This window comes from Salmo salar, chromosome 16 (genome assembly GCF_965601325.2).
Source record: "Salmo salar chromosome 16, fSalSal1, whole genome shotgun sequence".
Classification (NCBI taxonomy): Eukaryota; Metazoa; Chordata; class Actinopteri; order Salmoniformes; family Salmonidae; genus Salmo; species Salmo salar.
In genome coordinates, this window is record NC_138306.1 from 83,751,341 (window position 1) to 83,778,387 (window position 27,047).

General features: G+C 48.0%; 2 protein-coding genes across 6 annotated transcripts in view; one reads left to right on the forward strand and one right to left on the reverse strand.

The window, feature by feature from the left end:
* Window positions 1–13,882, reverse strand: part of LOC106574803 (trafficking kinesin-binding protein 2) — a 51,214-nt gene extending 37,332 nt beyond the window's left edge. For 2 of the 4 annotated variants that reach the window (XM_082963050.1, XM_082963049.1), the window contains exons 1-3: window positions 13,719–13,882; window positions 8,745–8,993; window positions 6,203–6,385 (exon numbers count right to left, since the gene is read on the reverse strand). In XM_082963050.1, the coding sequence (XP_082819176.1) occupies window positions 6,203–6,385; window positions 8,745–8,799 (238 nt within the window). In that variant the 5' untranslated portion in view covers window positions 8,800–8,993; window positions 13,719–13,882. Of the gene's footprint in view, window positions 1–2,648; window positions 2,844–6,202; window positions 6,386–8,744; window positions 8,994–13,718 lie in introns of those variants that run through there. The other 2 variants (XM_082963052.1, XM_082963051.1) reach the window with 2 other exon arrangements.
* A 279-nt stretch (window positions 13,883–14,161) lies between these two features.
* LOC106574923 (STE20-related kinase adapter protein beta) lies at window positions 14,162–26,065 on the forward strand. 2 transcript variants are annotated; one of them, XM_045699382.2, is made up of 12 exons: window positions 14,162–14,210; window positions 15,623–15,702; window positions 15,857–15,934; window positions 16,513–16,593; window positions 20,858–20,963; window positions 21,390–21,511; window positions 22,119–22,227; window positions 22,455–22,578; window positions 23,239–23,515; window positions 23,679–23,926; window positions 24,270–24,312; window positions 24,419–26,065. In XM_045699382.2, exons 3-12 carry the CDS (start codon window positions 15,884–15,886, stop codon window positions 24,587–24,589), a joined length of 1,332 nt encoding a protein of 443 aa, XP_045555338.2. In that variant the 5' UTR covers window positions 14,162–14,210; window positions 15,623–15,702; window positions 15,857–15,883; the 3' UTR covers window positions 24,590–26,065. The 2 variants fall into 2 exon arrangements, with proteins under 2 accessions (XP_045555338.2, XP_082819179.1); XM_082963053.1 differs by lacking the exon at window positions 16,513–16,593.
* Window positions 26,066–27,047: the final 982 nt, after the last annotated feature.

Here is a 27,047-nt window from a genome sequence, read left to right on the forward strand (position 1 = left end):
TACAGGGAGGGGAATCAGTGGCAGTACTTGCGTCCTAAATAGTAGGCCGTTTGAGTATGCGAGAAAATAGTTTATCTAGTATACTTTAACTGCCCGGATGTCATACTCATTTCGACTAGGACAACAACTGATCAATTAGACATGACGCGTTCTCAGTATGCGAAAATATTCCGTTTTATAGTATGTGCATTTTATCAAATAAAGTATGCTTTATGCCAAAACGTTATAATGATCTCGGTTTTCATCTAGTAGAATTCGCTGCACACTTGACAGGAATTTCACAGCCAATGCACTAGAAGAGTTTTGATAGCTAGAGCTCTTCAAATAAACAACTTAGAATATGGCGAATAGCTCAGCTTCTGCAGTGGAGTCCAAATGTAAATAGTTTTTGTTCTCCTTAAAATTATCATGACTATTTCGACGTAACGTTATAACAGATCTGCTGCATGCGGTGACTTTATCTAGTTACGTGATTCAGTAGGACTACAAGTTATAACTGTTCAACAGTAACGTTGGCAACAGGGTTACTTGCTTGCTGTTGAGCGACAATGTCATATCATTACTCTAGCTAGCTACTTGTAAAAATCAGGACTTGTGTTCAAACTGTTACAGGGTCTGATGACAATACCAGGCATTTCATTCAGTGGTGAACACCGCAGGAGAAATGCCGCAAAAAAAGGTTGAGTAAGTCATGAGGCCATAGTTGGCTCTCTTGCCACCGCACTAAGCACTGCCACTAGCTATAGCGAACGTTAGTAACGCGGTAGCCTACACTCCTATTTTCCACAGCGGTGCTGGTCCCAACACTTCTCTGTCTCCTGATTTGTCACGTCGGTTTATCTGTGTTAAACTGATTGTAAAGTGCATGCATGCTATGCATTAGTTTCTACCTGAACGGTTACAGTCTGAATAAGTCTAGCTAGCTAGACCGGTAAATGTTTACTTTCAACATTCAAAAATGCACTTGCACATCGGAGCTCTCTTGTTGCAGGTGCAAGGTAACAATAAGTTGAAAGAAAAAAATGAACTAGCAAGAGCAGTGAGCAGGTATCACTTCGCCAGAGCTTTCTGCTTTACTAAACTAAATAAACCTGATTTGGTATAATAAGTGACGACATTTTTATAGCGCTTTTCATAATCAAACAAACAATCTCATGAGTAGCCTAGCTGGTTGGTTAGGTCAACCAATAGAGACCAAGTCTGAGAGGGACAGTTGATGGCTTGATCAGAGGAGATGACCAGGGAGATGGTTGATGAAGATGGAGTCCGGTAATGATCTTGTAGAGGGCTAGCTACTCTGTGAACCAGCGGTTTCGGCCGTGGCTTACTACATACTTCTTACTGAACAGTACGTGCTAAATAGTAAGTAGTACGATTAGAACACAGTATGCAGTTTAAGTAAGTAGTAGGCAAGCCAGAGTCCGAACACGGCCAGTTTAGTCGCTGGGTTTCTAAGTGACAGAAGACGTTGGATGGATGCCAACAACCTTTGATACTGACGTAATTTCACTTGATCATGCCGCCTGTAAAAGCTAACAAGGCCTAGTCAGTCAACACACGCACACCGTCCACACACACACACACACACACACAACCATCCTCACACACGTCCACACACACACAAGCACCGTCCGCACGCACGCACGCACCGTCAACACACGCACGCACTGTCAACACACACGCACACGCACAACCATCCACACACACACGCACCGTCCACACACACACACACACCGTCTGCACGCACCGTCAACACACACACACACACGCACCGTCAACACACGCACGCACGCACCGTCAACACACGCACGCACGCACCGTCAACACACACACGCACGCACCGTCAACACACACACGCACGCACCGTCAACACACACACGCACCGTCAACACACACGCACCGTCAACACACACGCACGCACCGTCAACACACACGCACGCACCGTCAACACACACGCACCGTCAACACACACGCACGCACCGTCAACACACAGTCACTACAACTGCTCCTCTTCTTTCAGAGTCCATAACATCCACAATAACAGCATTGCTGTTGTTCAATGCCCTTCACTGATTTCTCCAAAGACAACAGTGATATGTGATCCGAGTGTATTACATGACAACCAGAGAGCGTACTGGGCCAGCTCTCTGCTACTGCCAGACTGACTGGCACCTGAAAGGGTACTGGGCCAGCTCTCTGCTACTGCCAGACTGACTGGCACCTGAAGATGACATCACTGCAGTATGGAGCAGATCAGCCTGGGTCCCAGAATGAGTAGTGATGTACTGTTAGCTGCAAGACTGTCTACTTGTAACCACATACCACACGTTTCAATGTAAACAGTTACATGGACACATTATTTCCTGCCTGCTATGACTCACATACTCTGCAACAAAGTTATGAGTACATCCGCACACACAGACACTCTGCTACAAAGTTATGAGTACATCCGCACACACATAAAGACACTCTGCTGCAAAGTTTTACTAACATGCGACACGCACACACAAACTAACTGAACCCTGCAGCTCTATGACCTAGGAGACATCAACATGTTCTGCACTCACACACAGGGACCCGCACGCCCAGCGACCCGCACGCCCAGCGACACGCACGCCCACCATCTAAATCATTTCTTTAAGGCTCACCTTCCACAGCAACATTCTCATTGAGAATGTTAAAGACCGGCATGGCCGTTTCACCCTTTACTCTCTCCTCTCTCTCCGTCTGTCTCTCTCCCGTGACGCTGCCTGATCCTGGCTCGACACTCAGCTGCACTTAGAAGACCAGATCAGTGGATTCCTCTGTCCTTGCCAGGGACAGCCGCTGAGGCCACACACACACACACACACACACACACACACACACACACACACACACACACACACACACACACACACACACACACACACACACACACACACACACACACACACACACACACACACACACACACACACACACACACACACACACGTCTCTGTGCCGCTCATATGGAAGAAACATCAAGAAAAAGGGCATGTGGAGAAACATTCACCCGACTATTACACTGAGTTAAACACACAGCTGTTCATATGAGCACGTTCACCCAAGCACACACACACACCTGTCCATCTGCTGCCCTGATCTCATCTAGGGCATAGCCAATCAGAACGAGGAACAGAGAGCGCGTGAGCGAGAGAAGAGAGAGAGCAACAGCACCATTGGCTCAGAGGGACAGGGCCGTCTCATTCCAGTGTGTGTTGTTTGGCAGAGACACTGAAGCAGACACAGAGCTCTTATTAGAATTGTACCCTCTCTACACCATGACTGCCCTGTCAGTCCCACCATGACTGCCCTGTCAGTCCCACCAGATCATAGAACACTGCTCTGTCAGTCCCACCATGACTGTCCTGTCAGTCCCACCATGACTGCCCTGTCAGTCCCACCATGACTGTCCTGTCAGTCCCACCATGACTGCCCTGTCAGTCCCACCAGATCATAGAACACTGCTCTGTCAGTCCCACCATGACTGTCCTGTCAGTCCCACCATGACTGCCCTGTCAGTCCCACCATGACTGTCCTGTCAGTCCCACCATGACTGCCCTGTCAGTCCCACCATGACTGCCCTGTCAGTCCCACCAGATCATAGAACACTGCTCTGTCAGTCCCACCATGACTGTCCTGTCAGTCCCACCATGACTGTCCTGTCAGTCCCACCATGACTGCCCTGTCAGTCCCACCAGATCATAGAACACTGCTCTGTCAGTCCCACCATGACTGCCCTGTCAGTCCCACCATGACTGTCCTGCCAGTCACACCAATGACTGCCCTGTCAGTCCCACCAGATCATAGAACACTGCTCTGTCAGTCCCACCATGACTGCCCTGTCAGTCCCACCATGACTGTCCTGCCAGTCACACCAATGACTGCCCTGTCAGTCCCACCAGATCATAGAACACTGCTCTGTCAGTCCCACCATGACTGCCCTGTCAGTCCCACCATGACTGTCCTGCCAGTCACACCAATGACTGCCCTGTCAGTCCCACCAGATCATAGAACACTGCTCTGCCAGTCACACCAATGAATACACAACAGGAAGTGATGAGCGCAAGGTACTTTTACCACGGATACAAAACACTGATTCCACCTCTTCCCTGTAACTAGAAAGTCACACAGGATTCCCATTCTTTCTCGTATGTTAATAACATACAACCACTAGACTTGGGCGGTATCCAGATGTTCATACCATTCTTCTGCCATCCCAGGATTTACAGTATTACCAGCATAGAACACAAGACACATAGACGCTTTTAGCTAAATGCACAAACCAATTCGAAAGACAGGCAAATTCAGCTCGTAAAGTTATAGGCAAATTCAGCTCGTAAAGTTATAGAAGTACAGCTAGTAGCCATTTTCGGTGTGAGTGGACATTGAAAAGCTAAATTGAACGAGAGAAATGAACAAAGTTGTGATGCATGCTTGTCTGAAGGAAGAGCAGCCTGTGTACATTGGAGCAGAGGGGGAGAAGGAGGAGCAGCCTGTGTACATTGGAGCAGAGGGGGAGAAGGAAGAGCAGCCTGTGTACATTGGAGCAGAGGGGGAGAAGGAAGAGCAGCCTGTGTACATTGGAGCAGAGGGGGAGAAGGAAGAGCAGCCTGTGTACATTGGAGTAGAGGGGGAGAAGGAAGAGCAGCCTGTGTACATTGGAGCAGAGGGGGAGAAGGAAGAGCAGCCTGTGTACATTGGAGCAGAGGGGGAGAAGGAAGAGCAGCCTGTGTACATTGGAGCAGAGGGGGAGAAGGAAGAGCAGCCTGTGTACATTGGAGCAGAGGGGGAGAAGGAAGAGCAGCCTGTGTACATTGGAGCAGAGGGGGAGAAGGAAGAGCAGCCTGTGTACATTGGAGCAGAGGGGGAGAAGGAAGAGCAGCCTGTGTACATTGGAGCAGAGGGGGAGAAGGAAGAGCAGCCTGTGTACATTGGAGCAGAGGGGGAGAAGGAAGAGCAGCCTGTGTACATTGGAGCAGAGGGGGAGAAGGAAGAGCAGCCTGTGTACATTGGAGCAGAGGGGGAGAAGGAAGAGCAGCCTGTGTACATTGGAGCAGAGGGGGAGAAGGAAGAGCAGCCTGTGTACATTGGAGCAGAGGGGGAGAAGGAAGAGCAGCCTGTGTACATTGGAGCAGAGGGGGAGAAGGAAGAGCAGCCTGTGTACATTGGAGCAGAGGGGGAGAAGGAAGAGCAGCCTGTGTACATTGGAGCAGAGGGGGAGAAGGAAGAGCAGCCTGTGTACATTGGAGCAGAGGGGGAGAAGGAAGAGCAGCCTGTGTACATGGAGCAGAGGGGGAGAAGGAAGAGCAGCCTGTGTACATGGAGCAGAGGGGGAGAAGGAAGAGCAGCCTGTGTACATGGAGCAGAGGGGGAGAAGGAAGAGCAGCCTGTGTACATGGAGCAGAGGGGGAGAAGGAAGAGCAGCCTGTGTACATGGAGCAGAGGGGGAGAAGGAAGAGCAGCCTGTGTACATGGAGCAGAGGGGGAGAAGGAAGAGCAGCCTGTGTACATGGAGCAGAGGGGGAGAAGGAAGAGCAGCCTGTGTACATGGAGCAGAGGGGGAGAAGATCAGAGGATGAAAAAAAACACTAGTGGGGAAACAAAGTGGCAGCTGTAGAGATACCTTATCTAGAGCTCTGACTTCTCAAACACGTCAGAGAGCCAACACCCCATCTCCTTATTAATTCAGACACTTACTCAGCTAACTAACAAGTAACCAAATACCCAGCTGTAGAGTATAGCACATCTTAGACAGTTACAAGATATCTGATGGCAAACACTTAGTAGTGAAATGCATACAACTAACTTTATCACCTCAGGAGCATCACACAACACTATGGACTCACCAGCTTAGTCCTGTTGTGCTCTTTACAACCAACACCTGACTGGCTGCTGATCTGGGGAACTACGGTAAGATTCATCATTTTAAATTATGTGACAGGAGAAATGAAGAACAGAATCTTCTTTATCTCCTAACGTATTGCACCAGTTGACTGCAGGTATTTATGTACATTTGCTACAACATATTAAAATGAATTGAAAAACTTCAAATAAATAGTTTCAACGGTATTGACGGTATATGAAAACCAGCCTGTGGTTATTTCCAAATAACCCGGTATACGGTATACCTCCCAACCTGAACAACCACACACTGACTCACACGGCGGTGACTCACTCATGTATGTGAAGGTCTCCTCGGCCAGCATGGGGGAGATGGTGGTGGGGCAGGGCTCCTCTTCAGGGGAGCAGATGGGAGAGATCACCCAGTCCTGGCTGTCATACAGGTACAGAGACTCTGACCCCTGGGAGCCCATCGACCCCCCTCCACCACACTGCTTACTGCTGCTACTGGTGTCATCTGGGGAAGAGCATTCAGAGACAGAACCAAATATTGCCATCATCCATGCAACAAAATAGTATGATCAAAATAGTGGGCGAAGTACTAGTGATGATCAGAGGGGGGCGCCATACTAATACAGTAACTATTACAGTGAATCTACACATCGCCCCCATAGATTAAACCAACTCAGTGCTGAAGCTGATTTCTGTAACGCTGCCTTAGACACCATCCGTCTGAGCGAAGACTGAGTGCTGGGCTGAGAGTGGGGATGAGTGTGTGTCATGAATGTGTATGTATGGCAGGGAGTGTGTGTGTGTTCCCGTGGCTCTGGCGGTGCATAACACAATGTCTTCCGGTTCAGTGGTTATGTGGTTTAGTGGGCTGGGCTAACTATAGCAGGAGACTCGAGTCCTCACAACTGTGTAGACAGACAGGAAAACACACACACACACACACACACACACACACACACACACACACACACACACACACACACACACACACACACACACACACACACACACACACACACACACACACACACACACACACACACACACACACACACACACACACACACACACACACACACACACATCTTGAAGGGTGTGTGGTTGCAGTTTTTCTCAGGAGAGCCAAGTCAGGCATGCAAGGCTCCCTTCTCCTGCAGTCTCCTGTCCTCTCTACATCTCCTGTCCTGCAGTCTCCTGTCCATCTCCCCCCTATCCTGCAGTCTCCTGTCCTCTCTACATCTCCTGTCCTGCAGTCTCCTGTCCTCTCTACATCTCCTGTCCTGCAGTCTCCTGTCCTCTCTACATCTCCTGTCCTGCAGTCTCCTGTCCTCTCTACATCTCCTGTCCTGCAGTCTCCTGTCCTCTCTACATCTCCTGTCCTGCAGTCTCCTGTCCTCTCTACATCTCCTGTCCTGCAGTCTCCTGTCCTCTCTACATCTCCTGTCCTGCAGTCTCCTGTCCATCTCCCCCCTATCCTGCAGTCTCCTGTCCTCTCTACATCTCCTGTCCTGCTGTCTCCTGTCCTCTCTACATCTCCTGAAGTCTCCTGTCCTCTCTACATCTCCTGTCCTGCAGTCTCCTGTCCTCTCTACATCTCCTGTCCTGAAGTCTCCTGTCCTCTCTACATCTCCTGTCCTGCAGTCTCCTGTCCTCTCTACATCTCCTGTCCTGCAGTCTCCTGTCCTCTCTACATCTCCTGTCCTGCAGTCTCCTGTCCATCTCCCCCCTATCCTGCAGTCTCCTGTCCTCTCTACATCTCCTGTCCTGCAGTCTCCTGTCCTCTCTACATCTCCTGTCCTGCAGTCTCCTGTCCTCTCTACATCTCCTGTCCTGCAGTCTCCTGTCCTCTCTACATCTCCTGTCCTGCAGTCTCCTGTCCTCTCTACATCTCCTGTCCTGCAGTCTCCTGTCCATCTCCCCCCTATCCTGCAGTCTCCTGTCCTCTCTACATCTCCTGTCCTGCAGTCTCCTGTCCTCTCTACATCTCCTGTCCTGCAGTCTCCTGTCCTCTCTACATCTCCTGTCCTGCAGTCTCCTGTCCTCTCTACATTCCTGTCCTGCAGTCTCCTGTCCTCTCTACATCTCCTGTCCTGCAGTCTCCTGTCCTCTCTACATCTCCTGTCCTGCAGTCTCCTGTCCTCTCTACATCTCCTGTCCTGCAGTCTCCTGTCCTCTCTACATCTCCTGTCCTGCAGTCTCCTGTCCATCTCCCCCCTATCCTGCAGTCTCCTGTCCTCTCTACATCTCCTGCCCTGCAGTCTCCTGTCCATCTCCCCCCTATCCTGCAGTCTCCTGTCCTCTCTACATCTCCTGCCCTGCAGTCTCCTGTCCATCTCCCCCCTATCCTGAAGTCTCCTGTCCTCTCTACATCTCCTGTCCTGCAGTCTCCTGTCCTCTCTACATCTCCTGTCCTGCAGTCTCCTGTCCTCTCTACATCTCCTGCCCTGCAGTCTCCTGTCCATCTCCCCCCTATCCTGCAGTCTCCTGTCCTCTCTACATCTCCTGCCCTGCAGTCTCCTGTCCATCTCCCCCCTATCCTGAAGTCTCCTGTCCTCTCTACATCTCCTGTCCTGCAGTCTCCTGTCCATCTCCCCCTATCCTGCAGTCTCCTGTCCTCTCTACATCTCCTGCCCTGCAGTCTCCTGTCCATCTCCCCCCTATCCTGCAGTCTCCTGTCCTCTCTACATCTCCTGCCCTGCAGTCTCCTGTCCATCTCCCCCCTATCCTGCAGTCTCCTGTCCTCCAGCCATCTCCCTCCTGCCCTGCAATCTCGTGCCCTCTCTCCTCAGTGTGTACTGCCCCCTGCTCTCCTCCTGTTTACCTCTCTCCTCCTCCACTCTTCTCCCCCCTTCCTCTTCACTCACCAGTCTCTGTGCTTCCGCCCTTCTTCTCCACGCCACGGGGTTTCACCTCAAACATCTCTCCTGTTCGTCTGCTCGCCGTGTGGGCGGAGCCTCCACCGCTCTCACACACACCGCCGGACAGGAAGAAGAAGGGAGCGCCGCTGTGACATCACATCCTGCCTCCTCCTGAGGCACGCAGGCGTCCAGGAGCCTGGAGGACAGTGGTGTCAGACACACACAGTCTCCACTACTGGCCTCTGAACCCTAACCCTTAGCAGAAACAAAAGAAGTAGACCAGCAAAGTGTTCAGTAGGGAGAAACGTTTTGGAACAGAGTGAAACAGACCAGCAAAGTGTTCAGTAGGGAGAAACGTTTTGGAACAGAGTGAAACAGACCAGCAAAGTGTTCAGTAGGGAGAAACGTTTTGGAACAGAGTGAAACAGGAGGTACTACTAGTAGGTAAGCTATACACCGAGTACAAAACACCCCCCCCCACATATATTTTAATAGGCTACACTGTGTATACCAAAGATTAGGAACACCTTCCTAATATTGAGTTGCACCTCCTTCTGCCCTCAGAACAAGTTCTCATTTACAGCTGCGACCTGGCCAAGATAAAGCAAAGCAGCGTGACACAAACAACAGAGTTACACATGGAATAAACATACAGTCAATAACACAATAGGTCTATATACAGTGTGTGCAAACGAGGTAAGACAAGGGAGGTAAGGGAATAAATAGGCCGTAGTGAGGAAATAATTACAATTTAGCAATTAAACACTGGAGTGATAGATGTGCAGAAGATGAATGTGCAAGTAGAGATACTGGGGTGCAAAGGAGCAAAAAAAAAAATAACAGTAGTTGGGGATGAGGTAGTTGGATGGGCTATTTACAGATGGGCTATGTACAGGTGCAGTGATCTGTGAGCTGCTCTGACAGACTGATTTTTGCAGTTCGTTCCAGTCATTGGCAACAGAGAACTGGAAGGAAAGGCAGCCAAAGGAGGAATTGGCGAAATAAAAAAATAAATAAAAAACTGTTGAGCGTGAAAAACCCAGCCAGCATTGCAGTTCATGACACAAATCGGTGCACCTGGCACCTACTACCATACCGTGTTAAAAGGCACTTAAATATTTTACACGGATTTAAGTAGATTTAACAGGTGACATCAATAAGGGATCATATAGCTTTCACCTGGATTCACCTGGTCAGTCTGTTAATGAAAGAGGTGTTCTTCATGTTTTGTACACTCAGTGTATGTTAGCATGTCCAATAAGAACATAGACATCTGTTACCCACAGACAAATTGAGCTGTAGCTTCTCTTCCTCTATCCCCCCCTTCTATCCTGCCTTGTCATTTCTCCATCTCACTCCCTCTGACATGTGAACACTTAGGACAGAAACATTCCTCCAGCTGATTCTGCTGTTGGAGGTCTTAACCATTGAGAGTCTGAGTGAGTCATACTAACTAGCAGCTAGAGCCCTAGTGAAAACACTAGTCTATAGAGACCACTCCTAGCCTCCTCCAGGCCCTAGTGAAAACACTAGTCTATAGAGACCACTCCTAGCCTCCTCCAGGCCCTAGTGAAAACACTAGTCTATAGAGACCACTCCTAGCCTCCTCCAGGCCCTAGTGAAAACACTAGTCTATAGAGACCACTCCTAGCCTCCTCCAGGCCCTAGTGAAAACACTAGTCTATAGAGACCACTCCTAGCCTCCTCCAGCAGCTGAACTGCCAATCACAGTCCTATTGTAGGATAGGCAAGCTGCAGACAGAAATGTGCCACATAGCATTAGAGAGGGGGTGGGGGGGAAGCCCCTTCCTGTTGTTTGACACTGAGACGCCTTCCAGTGTTAAAGGGATGACACAAGACAGGATGCGAGTTCTTAAAGGGGCGGCTTCCCACGAGAAGCCAAGCACAGTCTTAAAGGCAAAGGCTCCTGACTGTGTTATGGAGTTGGAGGCAGAGCTAAGGCACCGAGTGACCAGTGTGTGTCGTACATGTGTGGTGTGTTGGTCCTGGGTCAAGGCTAGGCTAGTGTAGAGCTAGTGCTGCCTACAACATTTCAAGGTGAAAATAGAGTAGGAGTCTCTGTCTGAGTGTGTTGTATCGTCTGCGAGCGTGTCCCAGACTTTCATCCTGGGTCAGGGCTAGTGCAGTGCCTTCTAAGATTATATAAAATCTCTGCATGTGAAAGAGAGAGACTGAGTATACATCTGCATGTGAAACACACACAAGAGAGAGAGAGAGCTTGTATCCCTCAGCTAAATAGCAGCTCAGACTCCTTACATAAGATAACGGTCAGCCTCACGAACCCGCAAAATATCACTGCTGCAGTGTACACTCATCCTCAAGGGAATCATCACAGTGACATTCATCTTTTCTATTCCTTCTCCTTTTCACTCTATTTCCAATATCAGGGGTGATGGTCATAGGGAATGTGCTTACGAGTCAACAACATATGACTAGAAGCAAAATAGCCTAGATGTTCCATACCAGGGTCGTATTCATTTGTGCACACCGTATCAAAACATTTTGCAATGGAAAACTAAAACAATCATTTCTATTTGGACAAAGTCAGGTACAGGTACTGTAAGTCCCTCCCCGTTTTGGCCCCTTTGCTTCCGTTTCCCAGTAAATAAGACCCAGAGGTCCTGCTTTGAGATGAAGCAGCCCCAACAAGTATGTTTAATGCAACCTTTTGAATTGGACTTAGCATCAGATACATCCATCCTTACCCACAGTAGTGCAGCAGGCCTTGTTTCAGTGACATATCCATCCTTGGGCAAGGAAAACCAAATTGGAGTTGACAGTACACTGCACCACATGCTGTCACTGGTCTACTCTACACACAAGAGACAAGGTAGCTAACTGAGACATGGCTTATATATATATATATTTCGTTCCCTCTCCCTGACTGCAGGAAGATTCTCTAGCCTTGTCTAGCCTATATCCTTCTCGTCAAGCTGTGATCTCATTCTAGCTCCTCTACCCCATGCTACAACCAAGCAATCAATACCTTTAACAACTGAGGGACAGTGAACAAGTAAACACGTCGGGGAGAGGCGAAGAGAATCAGAGCGTAGCCCCACCACCCTCCCCCTTTCTCTGATAATGTGAAAGGTCAAATGAGAGGCATTTCCCAAGAGATGGCTTTCCTTCCTCATCTCCTGTCATTCCCTACCACTTATCTACAAGGGCTTGACAGGTCAAAGCAGCATGGTGGAGACTGTCTACAAGGGCTTGACAGGTCAAAGCAGCATGGTGGAGACCATCTACAAGGGCTTGACAGGTCAAAGCAGCATGGTGGAGACCGTCTACAAGGGCTTGACAGGTCAAAGCAGCATGGTGGAGACCGTCTACAAGGGCTTGACAGGTCAAAGCAGCATGGTGGAGACCATCTACAAGGGCTTGACAGGTCAAAGCAGCATGGTGGAGACCGTCTACAAGGGCTTGACAGGTCAAAGCAGCATGGTGGAGACCGTCTACAAGGGCTTGACAGGTCAAAGCAGCATGGTGGAGACCGTCTACAAGGGCTTGACAGGTCAAAGCAGCATGGTGGAGACCGTCTACAAGGGCTTGACAGGTCAAAGCAGCATGGTGGAGACCGTCTACAAGGGCTTGACAGGTCAAAGCAGCATGGTGGAGACTGTTGCCATCCTTTCCCCTTCCTGTAGTTATGAAGGAATAGAGAGGAGAAAGGGAGGTTATCTAATCTTGTATACAGGTGCTGGACTAAGGTCTCATCTGCAGTGATATGACCACCTGCTCTGCCCCAACCCTCTCTTTCTCTCTCCTCCACTTTTACTGTTTTCATACTATCGTGATGAGCCGAACCGTGTCCTTTCTAGCAACTATGAGGGTTGCATAACCTGGCCAGCGCAGTACAGCTCGGCTCAGTAGAGTGAAAGGAGTCCCTACAACTCTCTTCCTCTGACTCAGTGTGATTCCCTAGAAACAATCTCCAATTAGCTGGCCCACATCTAACGGACTCTCTTCTGCACATGACTGTTTGAGTGTCAGGCAAGGGCAAGAGGACCATGTGATACCAGACGGTCTGAGCTGGAATTCCATCACAACGGCTCTGGGACCGTCTGCTGAGTAGTTAGTGGAACAACTGTCCATAACCACACTCATCCTGAGGGGAAAATGTCTTATTTACTTGAAATATCAACAAAAGTTAGAAACATTCACATCTAGGAGGGAAGAAAGAATTAGCTACTTGTCATTTGGACTAGAATTTGTGCATTAACATGTTCATAAATAAAATGTAACCAATGATTGGTGGAAATATGATCTACTTGATTCCAACAAGTACAAGATTGGATGTGAAGTTGAGATATTAGCTAAATGTTTAATTCCCAAGTCAAAACACTTAAATGATCCTAAACAGGGAATTCGAAAACAGTCTTCTGGACTTTGGGGATGTGCAGCAGTCAGCATAGGGAAATGTCAAACATTGATAGCTACTTTGTTGCTTTATCAACAGTAAGAATACTATCACGTGTTCGCGGGCTACAGTGTAACCACCGTGGAGCGTTCGTCAACAACAACAACAAAACATCTCGCTGATTGTGGGTAATAATAAAAGCAATGGCGTAGTATATGGATTTAAATATAAACTGCGATGAGCATAAGTGACAAGTGCAAAAATAATCATTGATCTCGGTACCAATGGAACAATTCGACAAGAGGACAGTGCAAGGACTTGTTTCATAATAATAAACCAAACCGACAATCGCAAAATATGTTTTCGCCCGTTAAAATTATAATCTCACGATTTCGTTCTGAGTGAGATTAGTTTTTGGGGGGATAGTGATGATGAATAGTATAACTCACTCCAGCTGATTAAATTGACAAGCTAACATTGCAGAGCTATGTAGTACTGTGGCACATCCGTGATTTCCATCCGGCCTTTGGCAAGGATTTCTCCCATCGATGTGGTCACTTATGAACCGGATTTTCATATAATATAAATTAACATCAACCTACCTTTCGATGTATTTTAAACACCTTAGACAAATCCCAGAGCACATGTGGTCCCATCAATCCTAAATCTCAAACAATGGAAACAGTAGATATTAGGGAGAAAATGATCAGGGCAAACTGTTGGTGCTGAAGGTTTCAACACGTCATGAAATAGCGCGCGGTTGAAATGAGTGACGTGTAAATTACGCGACAATATTTATTGAGGGGTGTTTCTAAATAAAAGTCCTACACTAAATACATTGACATTTGTTATTAACATCTATTTTGTTAATTATATATAATTTTTAAATGGAGTTAAGATACTTGGATTTAAAACTAAAATGTACTACGAATTAGGGAAAAAATACCAAAAAAGTACTGATATAAATCAGTGCGGTTCACAGATGAAAATGAAATGTATAACAATAATATCCCAACTTTTATCAGGTTCCCACAAGTTTAGTATCTACGTCATTACGTAAAATCATCTGAGAGGAGAGTAAAAACATGGGTGAAGTATGTTGTTGCCATTAACTATAAGTTTCAAACTTCATACTCTCAACAATATACATTTGTTTTAGCAGTGTGTATAACGCATCGCAATTTGTTTCTATTTCATTCCATTGCATCTTGAAAATATTGTATTATCTTCAGTCAGAACAGTGTCTGTACGCACAACTTGTACATTACGTCATATTTTGCGTTGCCATAAGCCTTAACTTTGCCAAATTAGAAATGTTTAAGTTGCGAGTTGTGAGCTTCCTCATGTCATGCTTGGTTTGTTCAAGTTTGTTTCGAGTAAGTTGGTAAAAAAAAAAAACAGCCTGCTTTTGTTATGATTGGGCATGAATATTTCATCAACTGATTTTCAGTGTAAGTAAACTCATTGCAGTCAAATGCAATCCTGCATCCACAAATTATGTGATTATGTTAATGATGTTTTTTTTTTTTTACATGATTATATGAAAACAAATGTGTAGGTTACAATCAGAGAGGACAACCGCTTTCTCTGCTACAGTGTTGGGCCCGTTCCACTGGGCACAGACATCAGTTCAACGTCGTTTTGATTTACATTTTGTTGAGTTGTCAACTAACGTGAAATCAACAATGTCACCACATCATCTGATTTAAGTTAAAAGTTATGTGAAAAAAATACCAAATGGCCTTATGTTGATGACTTTTGGCACATCCAATAATTTTCCCACGCAGATTCAACGCCATTACATATTATTATTTTATGACGTGGAAACAACGTTGATTCAACAATTTTTTCCCCCAGTAGGGTGTCTGTCAGTAGATTATAATAAAATAGCTAGAATAGAACAGAATAGACTGGAATACAATACAATAGAATATCGGTTAAAAGCAAAATAATTCCCCAACAACAACAGGCAAGAACTGTCACTATATAGGGTTGTTAAAGACTTAAAGCTTTCACAATGGTGGGTATATGGCAACGACGACCCATCAAGAACAATAACGGTCAGGGACCAAGGACTCATCATTAGGTCGCGCGCTCATACAATGGGACACGACGACGCACTGTCCTCAAAGTCCCCTTCCCATTCATGCTGTGGCAGTAGAGAGATGGGGAGAAAATATCCATCGAGGCACTTAGCTACAGCCAAAGCGATGGACCACATGCATTTCAGATGCTTGCATTCAGATGTGGCTGCAACGGTTCTGTATCACGAAAATGTAACGAATACCGATGTGAATCTGGCTATTGCGCACCAAACAGTCACGTAATGCGTGTTTTAATCTCAGTATTTTGTGGTCACCGACTGGCATAGTTATTTTTGTCGAGACATTTTGATACCTCCGTGAAAATGTATGTTTCTTTCAACAGCATGCATTCAGCACACAATCCCTGCTGGGGCTATTATTGCATATTTAATCATCTATCATTTTATTTTCTGTTTTTCAAGAACGTGGAGCAGTGTTTTGCATGGAGTGATGAAGCCAGATGCCAATGCAGTGGAATCTGAACCCGGTAGAGTACAGCCAGGTAAGCTGTATGGACATACAGACCGCCCCATGGGGGAGGCTGTCTCTCAGGTTGAATCCTAACTAAGTCTCTCATGTTACCATGTATTTCTCCTCTTGTTCATTCTCTCTCTCTCTGTCTCTCTCTCTCTCTCACCACCCCTCTCATTGTACAGCGCGTGCTGTGGTCGTGGAGCGGATAAATGCCATCGCGTGAAGCTAACCCCCACGAAGAGAACTCCATGTCTTTCTTGGTAAGGGATATTTATTTTAATCAGCATGGCTTTGATGTTTAGCCGATCATGACAATGATTTATCTAAAGAGGTTGATGATGATGATGATGATGATGATCTAATGAGCCAGCGTCTCCTCCAGGTGTGCAGTGTGTCTCTCTCATAGCACATTGTTCTGGCCACGCTCCATCCTAGAACTCATGCTTTCTTTATCAGGGTTCATTCATAAGACCCATCTCATTATCCATGCATATTGCCATTACCTTTCCCTGTAGGTTAATATCATGGGTACCAATCTGCTGCTAACCCTGTCATCCATCTCAGCTGTCTCTTTCTAAAGTAGCAGTCACTTCATGGACATGCACTGCATGTCTTCCTCCACGAACACTGTTGTTTTCCACATTGGCTCCAACCTTGATGCTCCAAAAGTATCTCTTCAGTGTTGTCTTCCTAAGTCCCTCATCTCCTTATAAGGGCATGACGGCATGCCTGTCCTCTCCTCCCTCCTTCCCTATTGGACCGTCTCACTCCTCTCCTCTATTCTCCTCTCCTCGGGGGGCATGTCTCACCCCCTCCTCCCTCCTCCCCTCTTCCCCAGGACTGCTCCTGCATCTCCCCCACTCAGGTCCAGCCAATCAGCATAGAGGACCAGTATGAGGACATCAGCCACCAATACCTGGTCAGTACAGTGCTGTGTCCACTCTGTTAGCATCCAATCGGAGCACTGAAGCCCACCCGGCCTTGTCTTTATGGTGTGGTCAGCCTAGTTCTATTCTATGAGGTCAGAGGTCTTTAGGGACCACTAGGACAACATAGGACAGCTCCGGGTCCTGTCTATGTGATGGTAGAGCTGCGTGTAACCTACCACATAATAGGGCTGCCAGCCACTGACCAGATCACTAGAACATTACATAGCCTATAAGTGAACCATATAGCACAGCAGCAAGCACAGCAGCAAGCCTTTTTCATAGCTGCTGTGTCAGCTCACCCTGGAGCTAACTGCCACAGCATCCCACCCAGGAACGTGCACAGATGGGAGTCAACCTGTGCCCAGCACTTTGCCCTCCCACCTGCCAAGTGCCCTTTTGGGTGGTGGTGTATATATATATTTTTTTGTGTAAAGTTTTGGTCATTGTTGTTCTGAACCGATTGCCCGCAAGTCGTTGTGATGTTGTCTGTTGGTTGCTCCTGTTGGTCAGCCCTGTTGGTTGCTCCTGTTGGTCAGCCCTGTTGGTTGCTCCTGTTGGTCAGCCCTGTTGGTTGCTCCTGTTGGTCAGCCCTGTTCGTTGCTCCTGTTGGTCAGCCCTGTTGGTTGCTCCTGTTGGTCAGCCCTGTTGGTTGCTCCTGTTGGTCAGCCCTGTTGGTTGCTCCTGTTGGTCAGCCCTGTTGGTTGCTCCTGTTGGTCAGCCCTGTTGGTTGCTCCTGTTGATCAGCCCTGTTGGTTGCTCCTGTTGGTCAGCCCTGTTGGTTGCTCCTGTTGGTCAGCCCTGTTGGTCAGCCCTGTTGGTCAGCCCTGTTGGTCAGCCCTGTTGGTCAGCCCTGTACAGATCTCGCGCTTGCCCAGTTGCACCTTTTTCCCCAGTCTGTCATGTACTGAGATTGCTAATGCCCGGTATCCAAACATGCATGAGATGCGGCCACCAGCCTAGTGTGTGTAGCTAGCTACCTAGTTTATAATATCGACAGTGTTGCCACAGCAGTATAACATTTGATTAACCCTTGAGTTACATCATCATCAATATTCAGTCTAGTTGGTGTAACCGGTGTGAAACGGCTAGCTAGTTAGCGGGTTGCGCGCTAATAGCGCTTCAATCGGTGACATCACTCGCTCTGAGACATTGAAGTAATTGTTTCCCTTGCTCTGCAAGGGCCGAAGGCTTTTGTGGAGCGATGGGTAACGGTGCTTCGAGGGTGACTTGTCGATTGGTGCAGAGGGTCCCTGGTTCGAGGCCAGGTAGGGGTGAGGAGAGGGATGGAAGGAACACTGTTACCCCTGGTTCGAGGCCAGGTAGGGGCGAAGAGAGGGACGGAAGGAACACTTATCTCTGGTTCGAGGCCAGGTAGGGGCGAGGAGAGGGACGGAAGGAACACTGTTACCCCTGGTTCGAGGCCAGGTAGGGGCGAAGAGAGGGACGGAAGGAACACTTATCTCTGGTTCGAGGCCAGGTAGGGGCGAGGAGAGGGACGGAAGGAACACTGTTACCCCTGGTTCGAGGCCAGGTAGGGTTGAGGAGAGGGACGGAAGGAACACTGTTACCCCTGGTTCGAGGCCAGGTAGGGTTGAGGAGAGGGACGGAAGGAACACTGTTACCCCTGGTTCGAGGCCAGGTAGGGGCGAAGAGAGGGACGGAAGGAACACTGTTACCCCTGGTTCGAGGCCAGGTAGGGGCGAGGAGAGGGACGGAAGGAACACTGCTACCCCTGGTTCGAGGCCAGGTAGGGGTGAGGAGAGGGATGGAAGGAACACTGTTACCCCTGGTTCGAGGCCAGGTAGGGGCGAAGAGAGGGACGGAAGGAACACTGTTACCCCTGGTTCGAGGCCAGGTAGGGGCGAGGAGAGGGACGGAAGGAACACTGCTACCCCTGGTTCGAGGCCAGGTAGGGTTGAGGAGAGGGATGGAAGGAACACTGCTACCCCTGGTTCGAGGCCAGGTAGGGTTGAGGAGAGGGACGGAAGGAACACTGCTACCCCTGGTTCGAGGCCAGGTAGCGGTGAGGAGAGGGATGGAAGGAACACTGTTACCCCTGGTTCGAGGCCAGGTAGGGGCGAAGAGAGGGACGGAAGGAACACTTATCTCTGGTTCGAGGCCAGGTAGGGGCGAGGAGAGGGACGGAAGGAACACTGTTACCCCTGGTTCGAGGCCAGGTAGGGGCGAAGAGAGGGACGGAAGGAACACTTATCTCTGGTTCGAGGCCAGGTAGGGGCGAGGAGAGGGACGGAAGGAACACTGTTACCCCTGGTTCGAGGCCAGGTAGGGGTGAGGAGAGGGACGGAAGGAACACTGTTACCCCTGGTTCGAGGCCAGGTAGGGGTGAGGAGAGGGACGGAAGGAACACTGTTACCCCTGGTTCGAGGCCAGGTAGGGTTGAGGAGAGGGACGGAAGGAACACTGTTACCCCTGGTTCGAGGCCAGGTAGGGGTGAGGAGAGGGACGGAAGGAACACTGCTACCCCTGGTTCGAGGCCAGGTAGGGGCGAAGAGAGGGACGGAAGGAACACTTATCTCTGGTTCGAGGCCAGGTAGGGTTGAGGAGAGGGATGGAAGGAACACTGTTACCCCTGGTTCGAGGCCAGGTAGGGGCGAGGAGAGGGACGGAAGGAACACTGTTACATTGACTGATACACAGAGCAGACAGAGAGAGGAGCGGCTGCATCAACGACCCTCCCTCCGACCCGACTCCATCCCTTCCTCAGTCGGCAGCATCACAGGTAGTATAGGCTCGCAACAAGCTCTCACAGGCTCACTGCAGAATCAGATGTTTATTTACATTTATCTAAACGTCACATTTCACAGTGCTTTTTACACTCTGGGTTGACTCCTCATGCTAGGTGTCGTTCTATTTCTCCAAACATCACATTTCGAAATTGCTCCAAACGTCAAATTTAGAAGATTAAGGGTTAAGGTTTTGGATAGGTTTAAAACATTGTTTAGGCACTCATTCTGAATGGTTAAGCTAAGGGTTAAGGTTAGACACTCGTTCTGAATGGTTAAGCTAAGGGTTAAGGTTAGACACTCATTCTGAATGGTTAAGCTAAGGGTTAAGGTTAGACACTCGTTCTGAATGGTTAAGCTAAGGGTTAAGGTTAGACACTCGTTCTGAATGGTTAAGCTAAGGGTTAAGGTTAGACACTCATTCTGAATGGTTAAGCTAAGGGCTAAGGTTAGACACTCGTTCTGAATGGTTAAGCTAAGGGTTAAGGTTAGACACTCATTCTGAATGGTTAAGCTAAGGGTTAAGGTTAGACACTCATTCTGAATGGTTAAGCTAAGGGTTAAGGTTTGGATAGGGTTAAAATAAAACACGAGTGTCCACCTCACAACCTTCTGATCCAGAGTCATGAGATTAATACTCTAGTTAATCACCAGGTGATACTAATATATCCACACAAGCCAATAGCCAGCCAGACATATATCTTGAGTTAGAGGATGATGAGTATCATATCATGAAGTTATTATTTCAGAGCATTTAAGATAAATCACAATCAATAAAAACAAATCTTGCTAACTAACTAGCAGATTTACATCAATCATCAACATCAATGATCAGCTGATAGCCCACCTTCTGTTCCCCACGTCTTTAGGAGGCGCTGTAACTCGCTAGCTTTCAATTTGTGATGATTGAATGCGTTGTTGCAGAAATAAATAGGTCTGTGCTAAAACAAATAAAACAGTTCGCTACAAAGGCAGTGGTATGTTCTGAATGTCGAGATATTAATTAGTTTAAGCATCGGCCCCCTGAAAGGTATGTGCACGGCCCTGACCCCTTAACACAAAGTAGTTTACAGCCTCTCCCTCCCCCCAGCACCGGCCCCAGTGACACTACCCCCACCCCAGCATTACCCTGTGTAGCTTAACCCCACAGTGCCCCCCTGTGGCAGCCACTGGTTGGTCATCACCACAACACCATAGTACTTTGACCTCTTCAGGCTCAAAGGCAACACTCACTCACCCTCATTCTGCTTCCTCTTCTCTGCTAAATGGACCCATTTCATGTTAGTAAAAAATACCATGCTATACTAAAGCACCTGTAGACTGTATTTGTAGACTGCCTACAGGGTAAGAAAAACAGTTCATTTGGGTGAACTATCCCTAATCTAGGTAAACTACAACATGTTTCCATACTATTACCATGTTGTTACTACATGTTCTGTGATCTAATGAAATATTCTGCTGATACGTGTCAGGGTTGTGTGTGAGTACGTGTGTGTTTGATTCTTCACAGAGCTCTGACGTCTCAGAATGCACTTTCACCTGGGGTGGTGCAGGCAGCGATGACATCACAGCGCTCTCTGCTAACTCCACCCACTACCAGCTGCTGTCAGAGCTGGGTGAGCATACCATTGGTCACAAATCAACTCATCACTACAACCCAGAAAGACCAGTCCTTTCACTACATAGTTGTTGCCTGCAGAGTAATATCTCCTCTGACAAATACAAAGCATATTTCCTTTTAGCATGTTACTGTTGAATAGAATAGCTAATCCAAAAGCATTGTTTACAATTTCACTGACCAAGTCCCATACTACACATAGCCCGAGTATAAAGCGTTTGTATTGTGGACATTTTATGTTACACATAGTCTATTACCTTTTGGCACATCTGTTGAATAAACTGGCCAATTCAAAATATTAGTTCACAAATCTCCCTGGATTATTGAAGACCATACTAACCACACAGTGCCTGAGAATGAAGAGTTTTCAGAGTTGAACGTGTTTCTACATGTCTTAATATTTATTACCAAACCGTGTTCACAGGGAAAGGCTTCAACAACCTGAGCCAGGTGCGCATGGCGCGCCACACCCCCTCCCGCCAGCTGGTGGCAGTCAAGAACACCAACCTGGATGAGTGTACTGAGGATGAGCTGCTACAGTTGATGGTGCGGTACTGTATTAAAGGTCCTACAGATACGAACCACCTTGTCTTTTCATTGAAGTTCATGTCATAAGATACATATTTTGTTCCAGCCACAACTGATTCAAAACACCTGATTCAACTAATCAATTTCTTAGTTGAGTCAGTCGATTACTTGAATAAGATGAGTTAGCGTTGGGCTGGAACAAAAACCTGTGCTCTTGCTCTCTAGATCCAGGGTCAGGGACCATTTAGGTCATTGTTCATAATAACATTGTTGGCACTTGGCAGTGGTACAAGCCACCTGGTTGACTGTGTGACCCCAGTGTTTCCTGGCTGTGACCCCAGTGTTTCCTGGCTGTGACCCCAGTGTTTCCTGGCTCTGACCCCAAGTGTTTCCTGGCTGTGTGGACCCCAGTGTTTCCTGGCTGTGTGGACCCCAGTGTTTCCTGGCTGTGTGACCTAAGTGTTTCCTGGCTGTGTGACCCTAGCGTTTCCTGGCTGTGTCCCCAGTGTTTCCTGGCTGTGTGGACCCCAGTGTTTCCTGGCTGTGTGACCCTAGTGTTTCCTGGCTGTGTGACCCTAGTGTTTCCTGGCTGTGTGACCCCAGTGTTTCCTGGCTGTGTCCCCAGAACGAGGTTCTTCTCTCCAGGATGTTCCGCCATCCCAACCTGCTGACCTCTCGCCTGGTCTTCAGCTCCTGCTGCCAGCTCTGGGTCCTCACACCACTCATGGGCTACGGTCAGTCTACTGCATGCATCTTCTAACACACGTTTCCTCTCACCATCTCTCTCCCACACTTACTCCCCCCATCTCTCTTCATCCATGCTCCTTCTCTCAGCGATAAGTTGGTTGAACTTTACTTTTTATGGTACAGAAATGACATGTTAAAAAATGCCTATGTTTGTAAGAAACATTACGAACCATTTGGAACCATAGTTACCGACTTCTCTCTCTCTGTGTCCCAGGTTCGGCAGATAGCCTGCTGAGGACGTTCTTCCCTGACGGGATGAGTGAGTCCCTGATCGCTTACCTCCTCCACGGAGTCCTGAAGGCTCTGCAATACCTGCACCTCATGGGCTACGTGCACAGGTGAGGGAGGAAAGGCACCACGGGGACAAGGGAGAGATATGAACCATTTTAAGGCTTCTACATGTAGCCGATGTGAAATGGCTAGCTAGTTAGCGGTGCGCTAGTTAGTGGTCAAGCGATAGGTAACGATGCTTCATGGGTGGCAGTTGCTGATGTGTTCAGAGGGTCCCTGGTTGGAGCCCAGGTTGGGGCGAGGAGAGGGACTGAAGCAACACTGATACACTTCTGTCCAACTATAACCAACACAACTGTTAAACAGTTCTGGTACTCCTTGTATACAGCCTCGCTATTGTGTTACTATGTGTTTCCTATTTAGCAAATGCTTCTAACTTTTTAACTCTGCATTGTTGGAAAAGGGCCCGTGAGTAAGCACTTCACGGCAAAGTCTACACCTGTTGTATTCGGCGCTTGTGACCAATAACATTTCATTTGATTTGTTGAAAGAATCAGCCTAGTTTGCTGTCTCAGTTGGACATAGTTGCTCGGAGTTGCTCGCAATTCAACATGTAGAATGTGCCAGGGACAGTTGGTCTGAGCTGGTAAAAACAACCTAATGCATCATCAATAGTTAGTTGACTGTAGTTATGTAGAAGCCTGAAGATTTGGCGAGAGTGAACGCTCTTCTCCTCTTCTCCTCTCCTCTTCTCCACTTCCTCTCAGGGGAGTGAAGGCCAGTCACATCCTGCTGTCTGGGGAGGGCCGTGTCTACCTCTCGGGGCTGCACAGTGTTTATAGTATGATGCGGGATGGGAAGAAGGTGAGGACCGTGTTCGACATGCCCCATCACAGCCCCGCCCTGCTACCCTGGCTCAGCCCAGAGCTGCTACGACAGGACCTGCATGGCTATGGGGTGAAGTCAGACATCTACAGTCTGGGGATAGTAGTCTGTGAGCTGGTCAGTGGCAGGGTGCCTTTCCAGGACATGCCCCCTACACAGGTACTGGGGCCTTACATACATACAGCACAATGCCATACGCTCGGGCTGTTCTCATACATTACAAAACATAGTTCAGTCTGTGAGAGTCTCTCGTCTTTTCTCCATCTCGCTCCCTCTGTGTGACTGTGTCCATGCGTCCATATGTCTGTGTCTCTCCCTCCAGATGCTGCTCCAGAAGCTGCGTGGGTCCCACTGCTGCCTGCTGGACGTGGCCCCCTCCCCCCTAGGGGAGCTAGGGGGGCTGAAGGTGTCCCGCTCTGGGGTGGACTCTGGCATCGGGGAGAGTGTTGCCACGGGCAGCCTGACCCACACCGCCACCGCCGAGAGACCTCAGAGCCCCGCCCCCAAGAACCACTCGGCCACCCTGCACAACCTGGTCCAGCTGTGTCTGCAACAGCAGCCCGACTGCAGGTGAGACATACACGTGTGCACACACACCGAACGCAAGCACACGCACACCAACAAACACACCGAATGCAGGTGAGACACACACACAGGAGCAGCAGACGTTATACACAGGGGCTCTGGTACCTCCGTTTGAAGTCGGTTCTTTCATTCAAGGAACAATTTTAAATGTTCTTGTGTTCTGTCTGAATTTCTGTCATTTTTGAAAGGCGTGTAATATGTGAGATTCCAAGTGCTGCTAGATATGACAGTGTTGTGGGACATTAAGGCACGGTGTGACTGCTAGATATGACAGTGTTGTGGGCCATTATGGCATGGTGTGACTTTGTCCTGTTTTGGTGTTCCATAGACCCTCTGCTTCTACACTGTTGACCCATGCCTTCTTCAAACAGGTAGGTCTCATCATCATCAAAATGCTGTGTTTTGGACTGGATTGCATTCTGTGGTACGGTATGGCTGACTTCGTATTCATGTATTTTTCTGTGGACTGTATGACAGGTGAAAAGGCATCATACCCGGGACTCCTTCCTCAGTCTCATGTACCCCGCGGTGCCCCTTGGAGTTTCCAGCCCCGATGACCCCCCTGTGTCCTGCACCCCTACCTCGTCCTGCCACCCCCCCACCTCCGCCATCGCTCACCCCACAGAGGAGGTGTGGGACTTCTCATAACCCTCCTCCCTGCCCCCTTCCACCTCCGCCCCCCACATCCCAAAACCTGACAACCAAGCCTAACTCAAGACAATCAAAACGATCAAAAAACAGCGAGCCCAAACCTTTCTACTGTGCTTTGATTGGACTTGTCCTACCCACCTCTCTGAGCCTTTCTACTGTGTTTGATTGGACTTGTCCTACCCACCACTCTGAGCCTTTCTACTGTGTTTGATTGGACTTGTCCTACCCACCACTCTGAGCCTTTCTACTGTGTTTGATTGGACTTGTCCTACCCACCTCTCTGAGCCTTTCTACTGTGTTTGATTGGACTTGTCCTACCCACCACTCTGAGCCTTTCTACTGTGTTTGATTGGACTTGTCCTACCCACCACTCTGAGCCTTTCTACTGTGTTTGATTGGAACTGTCCTACCCACCACTCTGAGCCTTTCTACTGTGTTTGATTGGAACTGTCCTACCCACCACTCTGAGCCTTTCTACTGTGTTTGATTGGAACTGTCCTACCCACCACTCTGAGCCTTTCTACTGTGTTTGATTGGAACTGTCCTACCCACCACTCTGAGCCTTTCTACAAGTTTTCTAGGCTTTTATATGTTTGTTTTGAAAGTCAAATAAGGGTCTGCAGGTGGATGTTTATTGTCACGAGTCTTGTCCTGGAGGCAGAACTGAGCCATTTCCCCTTAGATAGGCCAGCTGCTGGAATAGGAGGGCGGGATTATTGAAGCTGCTCTGCCTGGATCATCCAATGAGGATCTCTGTTTCATGGGTGTGGCTGCCGATCGACGACAATGACAACCAATGACGTTGCAGGACAGTGAGGACACACCCCCATGCCAGTGAAAAAGACCTATCACTGGACTCATATGGATCGTACTACGAACAGTAATGTGAACTATTTTAGGCTATTAGACTGCGAAAGGGCATAGATAATAATGTGTCAGGGTTTGAAGAGGAAGATAATAGATAATGATATGTTATGGAGTTGGAGAGGGTATGAGTGTTAAAACACAAGTGTGCGAGCAGAGACGGTACGAGAATAGCTAGTGTGTTAGTGGAAGTTCAATGGTTATCCCTCTAGTCTTGTGAAACCAGCCTGATCTCGCGATAGCTCACATTCCCGAAGTGAAACTAAACGTGAGCTCAGCGGTCCGTCTGATTGACCAGGCTGCTATCCCTCCCCTGTACAACCAGTGAAATCCCTGTGATCAAATAAGAACTATAACACTACTGTGCTTTGAGACGCAGCTACCCTATACACGTCCCCCTAGTCGTAATAAACGTGTGGGAGGGTCCTCAATTGTATCGTTTTAATGAAATCTGTCAACTGTTTATGATACATTTATGTGGATTATTCTGTGATTGATGATTATGTGTATGAGAGATATTTTATGTATCAGTGCATATCAAACATGTTATAGCTGTATGAGCCATATAGAAGTGTTATAAATATATTCATTATCAATTTTCTAAAACAATGTCCCTTTTTTTCTTGTCTTTGGAAGTTCTGTATGGTCTTTCTCACCAACTCTGTTAAAGCCTAAATAAGCAGAAAGCTGTATAAGGGGTTATTGAAGGTTTAGGTTGGGATTGGTGGTTTTTGGCAATAATGTGTTTAGGACTGCATTGCTTGAGGTAGAAGTTGCCCCAACCACAGATCTAAGATCAGATTATCCTACCCCACATCCACTTAACCTTTAGGGGGATGAACAAATATCTGGCCCTGTGTCAGTGGTTAGGTTTGACTTCTACCCACTCATAACTACATCACTGAATAGTCTATGCCTAAAATATGGACTAGCGCTGTCGTTGTCAACCTGGGATATGTATACCACTGGGGGGACTTGGCCTTTCTCCAGGGGGACTCAGAAGACACCTCCACAACAACTGTCCCAGCGACTGTCCTGGCTGAGATGCTACGATAGAATACACCCTGTGATGTCACAGAGGAACCTCTAGTGGGTGGAGTCCATATCTCAAAAACAAACAACTAACACCTGACACCATTGGACAATGGAGACAGGAGAGAAAGCGGAGAAAGGTAAAACCACATTGTTTCTTCATTTACATCTTAGTCACTACAAAAATGCTGTGGCTTAGAAACATACCCACCACCAGTGGAGAAGAAATTATCTATGGTCTACAAATTCTATCATTTTGTCCTGGTGAGGGCTATTAGTTCATTTGATCAGCATCTCATTCTGTTTCCAGCAGCTGCGAAGGAGGCCAAGACGGACCTCAAGGATGTGGTAATGTGCATAGATATGGAAAGCTAGATAGGAATTTTGGTTAGAGTCTGCAGGCACAAACTGTCAGCCATTATTATTACACCATCTTAGTTGTATTTCTATGGTAACAGGGCTCTCCATAGACTCTCTTAGTTCACGTTTAGGCCTTCAGATCTGGCCACATAAACCCCTCCCTACTTATCAACAGCATGTCCTGTTATGTATACCACTC

Coding starts and splice junctions, on each gene's coding strand:
- LOC106574923 (XM_045699382.2), top strand. CDS start 15,884: ATGCCATCGCGTGAAGCTAACCCCCACGAAGAGAACTCCATGTCTTTC. Junction 16,594..20,857: donor ACATCAGCCACCAATACCTG/GTCAGTACAGTG, acceptor GATTCTTCACAG/AGCTCTGACGTCTCAGAATG. Junction 23,516..23,678: donor AGGACATGCCCCCTACACAG/GTACTGGGGCCT, acceptor CTCTCCCTCCAG/ATGCTGCTCCAGAAGCTGCG.